The sequence below is a fragment of the Zeugodacus cucurbitae genome, chromosome 6 (assembly GCF_028554725.1).
Source record: "Zeugodacus cucurbitae isolate PBARC_wt_2022May chromosome 6, idZeuCucr1.2, whole genome shotgun sequence".
NCBI lineage: Eukaryota > Metazoa > Arthropoda > Insecta > Diptera > Tephritidae > Zeugodacus > Zeugodacus cucurbitae.
In genome coordinates, this window is record NC_071671.1 from 9228114 (window position 1) to 9242050 (window position 13937).

A 13937-nucleotide genomic window follows, 5' to 3' on the forward strand; every position below is an offset into this window, starting at 1 on the left:
CATACATCTTTCCTATAGTTGTGGGAGACATTTTGACTGTCAAGTGAGCGGCAACAGGATTATCAAGATATCAGATTTTAATGAAAATTAGTAGGCTCAAATAGAGAAAATATTAAAAAAAACTAAATTACACTTCTAGTAAATGAGGATTGGTCAAATCAAATATAAGCTTTGACGCGCATACGACAAGGTAGTATCTATAATTTACGACTGTTTCCCCTACAAATTACCTCGACGAAACTTTCAAATTGCCTATAATTTCTTAGCCCAATTAGTTGTGATACAATCAAATGGTTTGGAAGATCCTCAACTGATAAGCAGTGACATGTTTTGTAATATTATTTACCTCGTTACTTTAATTGTGTCATCATTGAACTGAGCGATTAAAGAGTAAATAATTGCTTCCGTAATGAGTATGTTCATAAATGCATTATGTAATACATATGTATGTATAATTACAATATTATATAATACATATATACATATGTATGTCAGAGTTCTATATAAAGCAGCCAGATATGAATATTTTTATGAACATTGTTGTACTTCAACTTCAATTGGTTTGTGTCTAATTCGTATACTCAAATAAATACTCAGAGCCACCATCGAATCTAACAACCACTGCAGTGATGAATTGAAGGAGATAATACTGTTTTGATATTAGCATATTCTCATCTTAGTTAGCGAAGTTGAAATTTAATTTTAAATTCCTAAATATAAATTTCTATAAAGATTTTTTTTTTCAAATCAAACACCCTTTTTCAAAAAAAAAAAAAACAATTGGTTTTAGAAATACTTAGCTTGACTGTTTTTCATACCATTCTACTTTAACATATTCAAAGTACTGGCTTGCCGAATTTCGCCGTAATTTTACAAGCACAAATGATGAACTTCATTCTCGAAAACCATAAAAGTTTGCGAAAATCCGAGAAACATTATTGGGTGACTATAAAGTGAAATTGACTAAGCTAGTTAACATCTTGGCAATATGGCATCTAAAGAAGATTAGCAATATTTGACCTTAAGCGACTATGTTTTCTTTCAAAAAGTGGCTCTATTAAAAAGACTTCACTCAAATGAGAATTTTAAAACGGAATAAAACGTTAATCGAAATGTTGAGGACTCCTTCAACAATTGTAGGGTTCAACGCTGGGAACATTTCTTCACAAAAATCTCTAACTCTTCTATTTTTTGTTCAACTTTATCTTTAACATTGTTCCATAGATTTGCTATGTGATAAAGGTCCAAATTGCATGCCGGCCTAGTTTCTCTTCATAATAAAATTAATCTTTCACTATTCTTGTTGTATATTTTGGTTAGTCATGCTACAAATAAATCCATTTTAGTAGCATACTTCAAAAGAATATGAATTCACAAATATCATTGTATTTGTAAAGAAGAACGATCATCCATATTGTCATTTTTCTTAATACAGACTTGACTTCAAATTAAGATCGTAACTTCATCTGGTTGCGATTGTTCATGAGGACTTAAAATTATAAAGTCTACTTTCCATAATCCACATATACTTCTGTTTCTCGCCCAAGCCAATATCACAAGAGACTATGGTGTAATACATTCTCGTGGTCAGCCACTGACAAAATTTTCAACCGACTCAGGCTCGTAGTTGTATTTTAACCGCGTGCGGACTCTAGTCATCTATGGATAGTGTCGATGTGTAGAAAAATAGCTAAGACGGTGATTTCATTTTTATTTATTGAAGGAAAACCTCGCAGTGTAATGAAAGTGAAAAAGTACATACATAGTAACTAGTGCTCTACCGATTAAAAATTTAAAATAAGATTTCCTGAAAAATTCCCTAAGAAGGGTTACTGTTGATGAAAAAATACATTTCCTATGGAAGGTTACTGTAGATGAAAAGTGGTACAGTAATGAATCGAAAATATGTAGTTATAGTCGCGTTTCGGTTTGATGTGCTTTGGAGGAAATAATTTACCATGAGAAATTTCCCTCGGCCAAATTCTTAATACGACAATGTACTGTCCACAGTGGAAGCGTCTGAAGGAAGCAATTGCCCAGAAGGGCCCAGCTTTGGACAATACGAGAGAAATTGTTGTCCAACAGCACAACGATATCTCATACACATCGATAGTGACTCGCCAGAAACTCAGGGAACTTGGTTGGAAAATACTTATTCGAAGGATAAGGTGGAAGACCTTATAGTGATTCAAGTGATTACTACTTGTTCCTGTCTATGGCGAATGATGTTGCTTCTGAAAAACACACCTCCAAAGAAACCTTTAAAAACAAACTGTCTCAGTTTTTTGCTAATAGTAACGAGGTTTTCTATGAGTGTGAAATTATCTTTAAAATCGCAGCAAGTTTTTGAATGAAACTGCGCATATTTGAGATTATTCGGATTATCCTTAGGAAATCCTCTATAAGATGACTAGTAGAATTCATATTTTAAACTTTAAAGAAATCAAAAAAGTAAAAAAAAACAGATAATAATATAGGTGACATGCGAAAGAAGTACAAAGAGTCGGCTAAAAATTGACCAAAAATGGCCGATGCTGCATTTTTTGGACGATACTGGCCGATGCTAAGGCTGATTAATTCTTATATAAACTCACATTCATATACTGATATAAACTTCTTGTATACTTCTTCTAGATACTATTAAATGATAAATTAAATATTGTCCAAGAAGATAAGTGAGTGATATATATTCGAGTTATATATATTATATTTTCAAGTTTTCTATCTATGTATCGGTTGAAGCAATAGATATAAATCGTCACATAAACCCATGTTTATAAGTAAATATGTATTTCGCTTAACAAAAAATATAATTCAAGCATGTTTGATAACAATTATTTATATTTTTCCCTCATCACATTGCTTCCACGCACCACGTGGAAGAAATTGTCAAAAACAAATACGATCAATCAATAGCATTAAGAGAAATAAATGATTCGGTTCATCATCAGCAGGGCGTCTTAAAGCCAGGCTAAGAACAACGAGCACAATTTCAGCTCTATTGCCAGCATTTGAAAGAAGAACAAAGAGCGAATGAAGAACGGAGAACGAGCGTTCTAAGCGCTGAATATCCACAGAGAGGCTTGCTGGTTTGAGCTCGTCTCATTTGAGCGAAATTTGAGGAGAGTCCCCAAGCATATGCAAGCATATAAACATACATACGTACAGTATTACATAAATTGATATGCTTGTGTGTTCTTTTGGTTTATATGGATTCTAGATACTGACGTGGAAATCAGCTTTTGCCAGAAGTCATTCAACCTGTCAGCGAGCATATGCACTTACATAGGTGCTTCGGAGAGGCGATGGAAAGGTAATTTTTTATACTTCTGTCAGCTAGTAAATTTCGCAGTTGAGTAAATAAAGGCAAACAGCATTCTGAGAGAATGAAATGAAAAGTTAATGTATGAGATATAAAAATGCAAATAAAGTAGATGAATGGCCATAGAGTCACCGGTGGACTACATTGTTTGTGTGTCACAGTGTGTGTGACAATGTGTGGAGTTTGCAGAGTGTGGTTGCCGCTCTGAAGGGCGCTCGAGCAGTTAGTGAGCACAGCTGTGCGGTGGTTATAGCAACAGCTCAAGCCACCTTTCTTCACCAGAGCGTGTTTATTCAGTAAGAAAAATTCGCCGGCAGTGACAGGGCGACTAAAACCAACCGCTACAGCTTACCAGCCGCAATTGACTTGCCATACAATTATTTAGTAGCATATACTAGACCTTCTTTCGCTTGTAGTAAAAGCAAGTATTCAACGACAGCAACAACGATGCAAACGCCAACGAAGTACCTGAATTTCGCACAACTACTTGCCAGTCTTCTGCTCGTCGCTTGGACACCCACGGCTGTGGCCAGCTCATGCGCCGGCTGCGTGGAGCTGGACGAGCTGAACTTCGAACAGACCGTCGAGCGGTTTCCCTACGCGCTAGTCAAATTCGACATCGCCTTCCCGTATGGCGACAAACATGAGGCCTTCGCTGCATTCTCGAGAACGGCACACAAAGTTACCAAGGACCTACTGGTGGCCACTGTCGGCATCAAAGACTACGGCGAGAATGAAAACAGAGAGCTGGGACTGCGTTTTAAGGTGGACGATAAGAATTTCCCCGGCATTTTGCTCTTCAAGGCGGGCAAATTGCACAGCTTTGAACGCTTCCCCACACACTTGGAGGTCACATTGGACAATCTGAAGCAATTTGTGACGCAGCACACCGAACTGTATATTGGACGCGACGGTTGCCTGAAGGACTTTGAAGAATTGGTCAAGAAATATGCCAATAAAGACGATGCCGAACAAGTGGAGCTAATTGCTAAAGCGGAGCAAATGGCGCAGGGTGTAGAAGGTGACGAGACGAAAACGGCGAGCGCCAAAGCGTATCTGATTTATATGCGGAAAATCAATGAGAAGGGTTACGACTATGTGGATGACGAGACTAAGCGACTGCTACGGCTGAAGGCTGGCAAGGTGACCGATGCGAAGAAATTGGAATTACAGCGTAAACTCAACATACTGGAGGCATTTCGTGTGACCAAGCTGACGAAGGTGAAGCGCAGTGATGAGCTCTAAATGAGGCCGGACAGAGAGACAGACAGACAGTTATGGAAGTGTCATCCAGCGTATAAAAGTTAATTGAAGTGAAGTGCTTTTAATCCATATATATGTATGTATATATATTTACATAATTTATATTTACATCCGTATGCTTGTAAAACAAAATGTAGGCATTTAAGCGTGTGACGGGACAAAAGCGGCAATAACACAACAATTTAGCAGCGAAATGGATTTGTAATGCGAAAATATGCGCTTCGATTAAATTATATTAGTTAATACATATGTATGTATGTATATATTCCGTTAGTTTATTTTCGTTTCATTTAATAAATTATTTAGTAGCTTTATATAAATAAACTGTATGCATGTATACTATCTATATATTTGTTGTCTTCAATTCTTTCTTGGCAACCCCTGGTTTGTTGTGCTACACACTTTGTGGACTTTGCTATGGTAACTAGTTTTTAGTACATTGCCGCGAGTGGCAATAAACGTGAAGCTAAAAATTCGGCAATCCGGCAATATTTGTTAGAGGTGCCAAAAAAAAGCCATTGCGAGCTCACTAGGGTATTATTGCTTTGTTATGGTAGCAAATGGTGTCTAAACTAATTTAATTTCCATTTAAAGTCTTTTGAAAAATATAAACATACATTGGAGGGCTAATTTCGTGCGTAAGCGAATATTCGTAAAAAGTGTTTCAAGATATCTGCACTAACAGTTTTCTTACTAAAGTTAGATATGGAATTATATATACCAAAATGAGCAGACTGACGAGTTGAATTGAAATTCGGATGTCTGTCTTTTGTCTGTCAGTTCAAACGATGACTTGAGTAAAAATTGAGATATCTTAATGAAACTTAGTATACGGTATAACAAGAAGGTTGGCATTGTTGATGGGCGAAATATCGAACCATTGCCACGCCTACTAAATGACGATAGCTGAAAACATATAAAGAGCTATAACTAAGCTATTTATAATGTATCGAAAGCAACATTTGGTACAGTGGAACTAGAGAGAACCACATTTGTATCAATTCAACTTTCTGGAGTTATATCACTTACATTCGAACTTAAAGTCTAAAAATTGAGCAAATCGGCTTATAACCACGCCTATCTCCCATACAAAAGTTATATTGAAAACTGCTAAAAATGCTTGAATTCAGTAAGGAAACCTGAAATCTTAAATTTTATGGTAAAGATGGCACAGAAGGGTCACTTATGGGACAAAAAACATATCTCAGAAACTACACAAGCAAGTTCAACGAAATTCGGTTTGCAACATTTCTTTAACATAACAATGCTATAGTTTGAAAATGGTATTGTAGTGAAATCTGTTTACAACTACTTTTCTTATAACACAGTTTTAAAGTCCAACTGATTTGTTCACTTTGTACTATATAATGTAAGCATCAGTGAGGATATCGCAACAGAATTTTGCACAAATGTCGTATTTGTGACATCGCTCTTCTAATTTCCAAAGCTCCAGATACCGAACAGGTGAACCTTAGTGCTTGTGACCATTATATTAATCCGAAAATATAGGCAAATCTCTCAGATATTATCTTTGAAATGCAGAGCGGGTGTTTTTCTTATAATAGTGTGTCTCTGTGCCGAAAATATACAAAATCAGGTCAATCCTCCACCGCCCATATCCTTATATACGAATTATGAAACTTCCGGTGGACTTAATACCATGCGCATACATATATTGGAGATATCTTAGCAAAATTAAGTGAACGTACAATCTTGGATATAATGGAATCTTGGATGTAAGTGTTTGGCCTTGTGATTTCTTTATAGACATAGCGAATGCCAAAATTGAATTGTAAACTATAGCTTTCTGAGCGGTTTCTTAGATTCTGACTGTATCCCTAGTACACGTGGTAACAGAACCGATTCTACTTTAAATTTTCCAATCAAAATTATTGCTTCAATGATATTTCCCTTGATCGTTTTTTTATTCACGTTTTGGAATTAATAATATCTGTCCAGGTCACAGACTATAATTAATTGACTTTACAGAACTGCAATGCTCATCATTTATCTGAGCCTTTTATGTTTTGAAAATAATGTTGAGTGTGGTACCACCCACTGATTTGCAATTACTACTTATGCTTAATTTGCATAATTTGTCAGTCGCATTGTGTTCTTAAAGAGAAACTCTAATTTTCTATTGTTGGCCTTAATTGCACTAACCAATGTTTTTTAAACGGTAGAGGTAGTAAAATTAACAACAACAACTTGTTCGTCTATATAATTAAGTAGATTAGAATAATCTATAATATTTTTTTTTTTCAAATGAATATCAAAATTTTGCAGCAAACTTGTATGCTTCAACTAGAACTTAATACTGGTATCTTCAATTGACCGCAAAAACTATTAATATCTTTACTGCTTTTGAAAGTAGTTTATTTTAACGGATTTCTATATGTATTTATATTGTATCGACTTCACAAAATGAGTTTACAGTCGATAATTACACTGTCCAACAGCATTTTTGGAACAGAATAGCGACCCTATAATTCTGAAAGGGTCTGTTGAGTAGATAATTTTTGTAGAACAAACTTATGGTCCAGCACGTCTGAGTTTTTTTTTACAGTGGGTCAAAGTTTTCATTTTTTGGTCGAAGGGAGCATTATACTATATGAAAAAAATGTTGTAAGTTAATGTCTGAGAGAATTCTTATGGTCAGAGTTGTATTGTGTAATTGTATGAGGATTATTTTTGTGGAAGATCTTAACCCTCTAACTGGTTTCTTTATGGGTCAATTTTACCATTTTTTCGAGAAAATCAAAAAATATCCTTTAAAAAAGGACATTTAAGGATTAAAATATTCTACGAAAGTGTTTGGCGGAAAATTTCAGTGGGGGTCACCAAAGACACCATTGTTGTAAATAAAGCTCTTTACGATTGATAAAAAAAATTATAATTTTGTTTTAATAGTGGTTTATTATAGTATGTACATATTTATTTTTTTGCTTCAGCAGTAGTAGGACAATGGATTAAAGATTAAACTTAATATGCTTTCCTGTATTTAGCTTGACGTGAATGTTCCGATGTGTCAAGGTTTCTGTACAAGCCCCATACGTATTCAGCAAGCATTACAGTTTGGGATTTCCCTTTGAATCTTTCTTCCAATACCTTTATATCCTGATGAAACCTTTCACCGTGTTCATCTGAAACCTCTCCAAGGTTTTCTTTAAAAAAATTGAGATGAGAGTGCAGAAATGCAGCTTTGGTGACATCTTAACGCCAATATTGTTAAAACCGATTAGCATGCTTTCAATATTTTCTGCATAGTTTTGTGCTTTTGAGTTTCCAAGGAATTCTGATGTAACCAGCTGCATAAAGTCAAATGCTGTCTTTTGCATATCCGACAGATGACCATAAAATTCTTCATCTTGTAATAATTTTCTTATATCGGGTCTAACGAGCATTCCTAGAAAAGGTAGTTTACATTAAATGAAATAAATTATTTCTTAAAACCGTATTTTACCTTCTTTTAATTTTGCTGCAGATAATCTGGGGAAAATTGTTTGAATGCGTTTGAAAGCATATCCTTGTGTATTTAAGCTTTTAATAAAATTTTTCACCAACCAACACCCAACTTAATATGCAGCGGTGGAAGTATGACCTTATCTTTTGGGACAAGAGATTCATGGATTACATTTAAGTCACCAATAATATTTTCTTTACGTTCTTCGAAATATTTAATATGATAATGGCTGCTGGTAGCACGTGAATCCCATTTACAAAGAAAGCACATATATTTTGTGTATCCTGTTTGCATTCCAGTCAATATTGCAATCATTTTGAAGTCTGCGCATACTTCCCATTTATATTTATAGTATTAAATTTTATTTAAGAGATTTGAAATATTTGCGTATGTTTCCTCCTTTTTTGTGGAATACGCAACCGGTTTTGATGGTTGCTGATTTCCATTGTGCAGTAAAACTTAGTACCGCCTTTGTACCAGGTCAAAAGACCACTTTCGCAAGTAGTACATATAGTTTTTGGTATTCAAGCTTCACATAAAAATCGTATTCCAAAGAAAAGAAAATATGGTTCTTCAATTGTAGGGAATATCTTTCTTCTGCTTTGAAGGTGAGTAAAATGTCCACAAATAAAACAAAACCAATCTCTTAATTTGCAAACAGAATCCGCCATGCTTATTTAAGCATTAATTGTTCTTTTTTTATATTAATTTTAGTAAAAATCACACCCGATATGTACTGCTTAGTAAGCAATTATGCTTAATTTTATCACACCCAATTTGTAATTCACAGCTGACTAGACGCGAGAACTCAGTGTTTGGCCCGGCCGAACTTGACGACGTTATCACCTACTTTGTATATGTTGGCGTGTAATTTTGCCAATTAATCGTAAAGAGCTTTATTTACAACAATGGTGTCTTTGGTGACCCTTACTGAAATTTTCCGCCAAACATTTTCGTAGAATATTTTAATCCTTAAATGTCCTTTTTTAAAGGATATTTTTTGATTTTCTCGAAAAAATGGTAAAATTGACCCATAAAGAAACCAGTTAGAGGGTTAAGATCTTCCACAAAAATAATCCTCATACAATTACACAATACAACGCTGACCAGAAGAATTCTCTCAGACATTAACTTACAACATTTTTTTCATATAGTATAATGCTCCCTTCGACCAAAAAATGAAAACTTTGACCCACTGTAAAAAAAAATTCAGACGTGCTGGACCATAAGTTTGTTCTACAAAAATGATCTACTCAACATACACTTTCAGAGTCTTCATTTGTTGGACAGTGTTATTATCTTAAATGTGCATAATCTTCATAGACATTTATATGTACATAGTATATAGAATAATTTTTTTGAGAAGATGGAATAATAAATTGTGCGAACTATGGACCAATTTTTAATATAATTGAGATGGTTTATCGATTTAGTTTTAGTTTTAGTTTTCGAACTCATAGTACTAATTTTTTTTCAATGGTAATTAATATTGTGAAATCGGGCTTATACATTTAATATGATGCAATAAATCAAATCTCACGGCTAATGCATATCCCAAAAGTCTTGAAATGAAAACTCGCCATTGCATTTATCCTATGAGTTTAGAACGGTTAACTCTTCGGATTAAGTTTTCAATTGATTTTTCAAACCTCAATCGCCTAAAAGTATGCAACGTTATGTGCACCAAAATGTTGGAGAACAAGTACACTGAGTCACCCTGTAGGAAGTGATCAAGCGGAAATGCGATCACAAAATGCGTGATCAACACAGGAACCACAGGAACGGAAATGAAAATAAAAAAAGCAAACATATACTCATGGCTATTTCAGCCGAATAAAGTCACAAACACATTACCTACAATTTTCGTCAAAATATATGAAATGTACTAGATCTGTCAATGAGTTTATATACCATCAGCAAAATATGGACTATACAATTTTTCGATCCCAAATTATTTTCCATTAATTATTTGGTTATATTTGAATGACAAGATTGATCAGGGATATGGTTTCAAAAATATTATTATATTTTATACGTTTTCAAAATGTAGTACAAGAGTGGTAAGGTATTTGATACGAATACTGTATTCCTTATATATGTAACTTTGAGTTTAAAAATTTTGTAAAAAATATGAATTAAATTTTATTTGTTATAGGTAAAAATTTACATTTGTGTCGGTAATTCAATTTTATTTTGAATTTGCTAATGATTTCATTAATTTTTTAAATTTTTAATGGAAAAATTTTGTATGGTATATGTGATATGGAGGATGGGATCATGTGTAGAAGTTCACGCAAGTGAGGAAAGTTTTTGATTGTCACTCACTTGGGAGTGGCCAGAAACGATTCTTCTCCACATGGTTCAAGCAGCTCACGACTTCCGGTTTTAGACCAAGTATCCTCTGGGTAGCCAACAGACATCCGTTTGAAGGCGAGCTAAAGTGAGAAGGCGAAGCCCGCTTATGCGGTTGTGCGTAGGGTTTGGGACCCACCACACAAAAACACCCCCCAATGAAAAATCTACGAAAGCCTCGGATGAGACACCCCCCTTTTGATGACGACCCCTGCAAACGTTTTAAGGATAATGATATAAGGGCATGCACCTGGAATGTCCGGACCCTTAATTGGGAAGGTGCCTCTGCCCAGCTGGTTGATGTCCTCATACGACTTAAGGCTGACATCACCGTCATCCAAGAAGTGCGATGGACGGGACAAGGACGGAAGAAGGTGGGTCCTTGTGACATCTACTACAGCGGCCATATAAAGGAGCGCAAATTTGGTGTTGGATTTGTGGTGGGAGAGAGACTCCGTAGCAGAGTCCTGGCATTCACCCCGGTGGATGAACGTCTAGCCACAATCCGCATCAAAGCGAGGTTCTTCAACATATCGCTGATTTGCGCCCACGCCCCAACGGAAGAGAAGGACGATGTGACCAAAGATGCTTTCTATGAGCGCCTAGAACGCACCTATGAGCGCTGCCCCCGCCACGATGTAAAAGTCGTGCTTGGTGATTTTAACGCCAGGGTGGGTAAAGAAGGTGTCTTTGGCACAACAGTCGGAAAATTCAGCCTCCATGACGAAACATCGCCAAACGGCCTGAGGCTGATCGACTTCGCTGGGGCCCGAAATATGGTCGTCTGTAGTACCAGATTCCAGCATAAGAAAATACATCAAGCTACTTGGCTGCCTCCTGATCGAAACACGCGGAACTAAATCGATCACGTTGTGATAGACGGAAGACATGTCTCCTGTGTTTTAGACGTGCGTACGCTCCGAGGACCAAATATAGACTCGGACCATTATCTGGTCGCAGCGAAGATACGCACCCGCCTCTGTGCAGCAAAGAATGCCCGTCAACAAACACAAGGAAGGTTCGACGTCGAAAAGCTGCAATCGCAACAGACAGCCACGAAATACTCTACTCGACTTGCACTCCTGCTCTCTGAGAGCACTCATCAGCATCTCGGTATAAGGGAACTGTGGAACGGCATCTCAAACTCACTGCGTACCGCTGCAGCCGAAACAATTGGTTTTCGGCAACGACAAAAAACAAGCTGGTACGATGAGGAGTGCCGTCTCGCAGCGGAGAGAAAACAGACTGCCTACCTCGCAACATTGCAAACGACCACAACACGTGCGGGATGGGATAGATACCGAGAGCTGAAGAGGGAAGCGAGACGCATTTGCAGACAAAAAAAGAAAGAGGCCGAAATGCGTGAGTACGAAGAGCTTGAGAAGCTGGCAGACAGAGGGAATGCTCGAAAATTTTATGAAAAAATGAAGCGACTTAACGAAGGTTTCAAGACCGGAGCATCCTCATGTAGAGACCAGGTGGTAATCTGGTAACCGATGTCCAGGGCATACTGGGATTATGGAGGGAACACTTCTCCGACCTGCTGAATGGCAGTGAGAGTACAACACCAGGAGATGGCGAACCCGATCCCCCAATCGATGACGATGGAACAGATGTTCCATTACCCGACCATGAAGAAATTCGAATAGCAATTACCCGCTTGAAGAACAACAAAGCAGCGGGGGCCGATAGATTACCGGCAGAACTATTCAAATACGGCGGCGAAGAACTGATAAGGTGCATGCATCAGCTTCTTTGCAGAATATGGTCGGAAGAAAGCATGCCTGACGATTGGAATCTCAGTGTGCTCTGCCCAATCCATAAAAAGGGAGATCCCACAATCTGCGCCAATTACCGTGGGATCAGCCTCCTAAATATCGCATACAAGGTTCTATCGAGCGTATTGTGTGAAAGACTAAAGCCCACCGTCAACAAACTGATTGGACCTTATCAGTGTGGCTTTAGACCTGGAAAATCGACAACTGACCAGATATTCACCATGCGCCAAATCTTGGAAAAGACCCGAGAAAAGAGGATCGACACGCACCACCTTTTTGTCGATTTTAAAGCTGCTTTCGACAGCACGAAAAGGAGTTGCCTTTACGCCGCGATGTCTGAATTTGGTATCCCCGCAAAACTAATACGGCTGTGTAAATTGACGTTGAGCAACACCAAAAGCTCCGTCATGATTGGGAAGGACCTCTCCGAGCCGTTCGATACCAAACGAGGTTTCAGACAAGGTGACTCACTATCGTGCGACTTCTTTAACCTGATGCTGGAAAAAATTATAAGAGCTGCAGAGCTAAACCGAGAAGGTACAATCTTCTACAAGAGTGTACAGCTCCTGGCGTACGCCGATGATATTGATATCATCGGAAGCAACAACCGCGCCGTTTGTTCTGCTTTTTCCCGCATGGATAAGGAGGCGAAGCGAATGGGTCTGGAGGTGAATGAGGACAAGACGAAATATCTCCTGTCATCAAACAAACAGTCGGCGCATTCGCGTCTTGGCTCCCACGTCACTGTTGACAGTCATAACTTCGAGGTCGTAGATAATTTCGTATACCTGGGAACCAGCATCAACAACACGAACAATGTCAGCCTCGAAATCCAGCGCAGAATAACTCTTGCCAACAGGTGCTACTTTGGACTGAGTAGGCAATTGAACAGTAAAGTCCTCTCTCGACGAACCAAAATCAAGCTCTACAAGTCACTTATCATTCCCGTCCTGCTTTACGGTGCAGAAGCTTGGACGATGTCAACATCAGATGAGACGACACTAGGAGTTTTCGAGAGGAAAATTTTGCGCAAGATTTATGGTCCTCAGAACATTGGCAACGGCGAATACCGCAGACGATGGAACGATGAGCTGTACGAGTTATACGACGACATTGACATAGTTCAGCGAATAAAAAGACAGCGGCTACGCTGGCTAGGTCATGTTCTCCGAATGGACGAAAACACTCCAGCCCTGAAAGTGTTCGATGCAGTACCCGCCGGAGGAAGCCGAGGAAGGGGAAGGCCTCCACTCCGTTGGAGGGACCAGGTGGAGAGCGACCTGGTTACACTTGGGATCTCCAACTGGCGCCGAACTGCAAAGGAGAGAGACAGGTGGCGCACTATCGTCGATTCGGCTATAACCGGCTAAACGGTTGCAACGCCAATCACATACATACATATGTGATATAGTACTCTAGTTACCCAGTTCATTCCAATAAGTAAGCAATGATTTTTCCTTTTTATTTTAGTACGCTTCCTATTGAACTCGAAGTTAAATTTTTCATTTATTTTTGTTAAAATTTTGAAAACTGGTCCATTCAGTTTATAATTCTTTCATATCAACAGAGGTATATTTAAACTTTTAATTTAACTGGAACAGCAAAGAGTTTGGTTTATTATTATTATAAGCCAAGGGGTTTTTAAAATAGGAAACGAAGCACATATTCGCAGGTCTTGGAAGACTTGTTAGCGTAAAGTTGCACCGTAATTATCAAGAAAAGAAAATAACCCACCGCTGGGTGATTTATGCTTGGTGTT

The 13937-nt window shown here is 37.7% G+C and overlaps 1 protein-coding gene across 2 annotated transcripts; it reads left to right on the forward strand.

The window, feature by feature from the left end:
- The first annotated feature begins 3553 nt into the window (after positions 1–3553).
- LOC105210994 (protein windbeutel) lies at positions 3554–4933 on the forward strand. 2 transcript variants are annotated; one of them, XM_054234176.1, is made up of 2 exons: positions 3554–4640; positions 4723–4933. In XM_054234176.1, the coding sequence occupies exon 1, from the start codon at positions 3770–3772 to the stop codon at positions 4565–4567; it is 798 nt and encodes a 265-aa protein (XP_054090151.1). In that variant the 5' UTR covers positions 3554–3769; the 3' UTR covers positions 4568–4640; positions 4723–4933. The 2 variants fall into 2 exon arrangements, with proteins under 2 accessions (XP_054090151.1, XP_054090150.1); XM_054234175.1 differs by having other exon boundaries at positions 3555–4635.
- The last annotated feature ends 9004 nt before the right edge of the window (positions 4934–13937 follow it).

Bases quoted from the DNA above. Each gene is read 5' to 3' on its own strand.
- LOC105210994 (XM_054234176.1), top strand. From the start codon at position 3,770: ATGCAAACGCCAACGAAGTACCTGAATTTCGCACAACTACTTGCCAGT.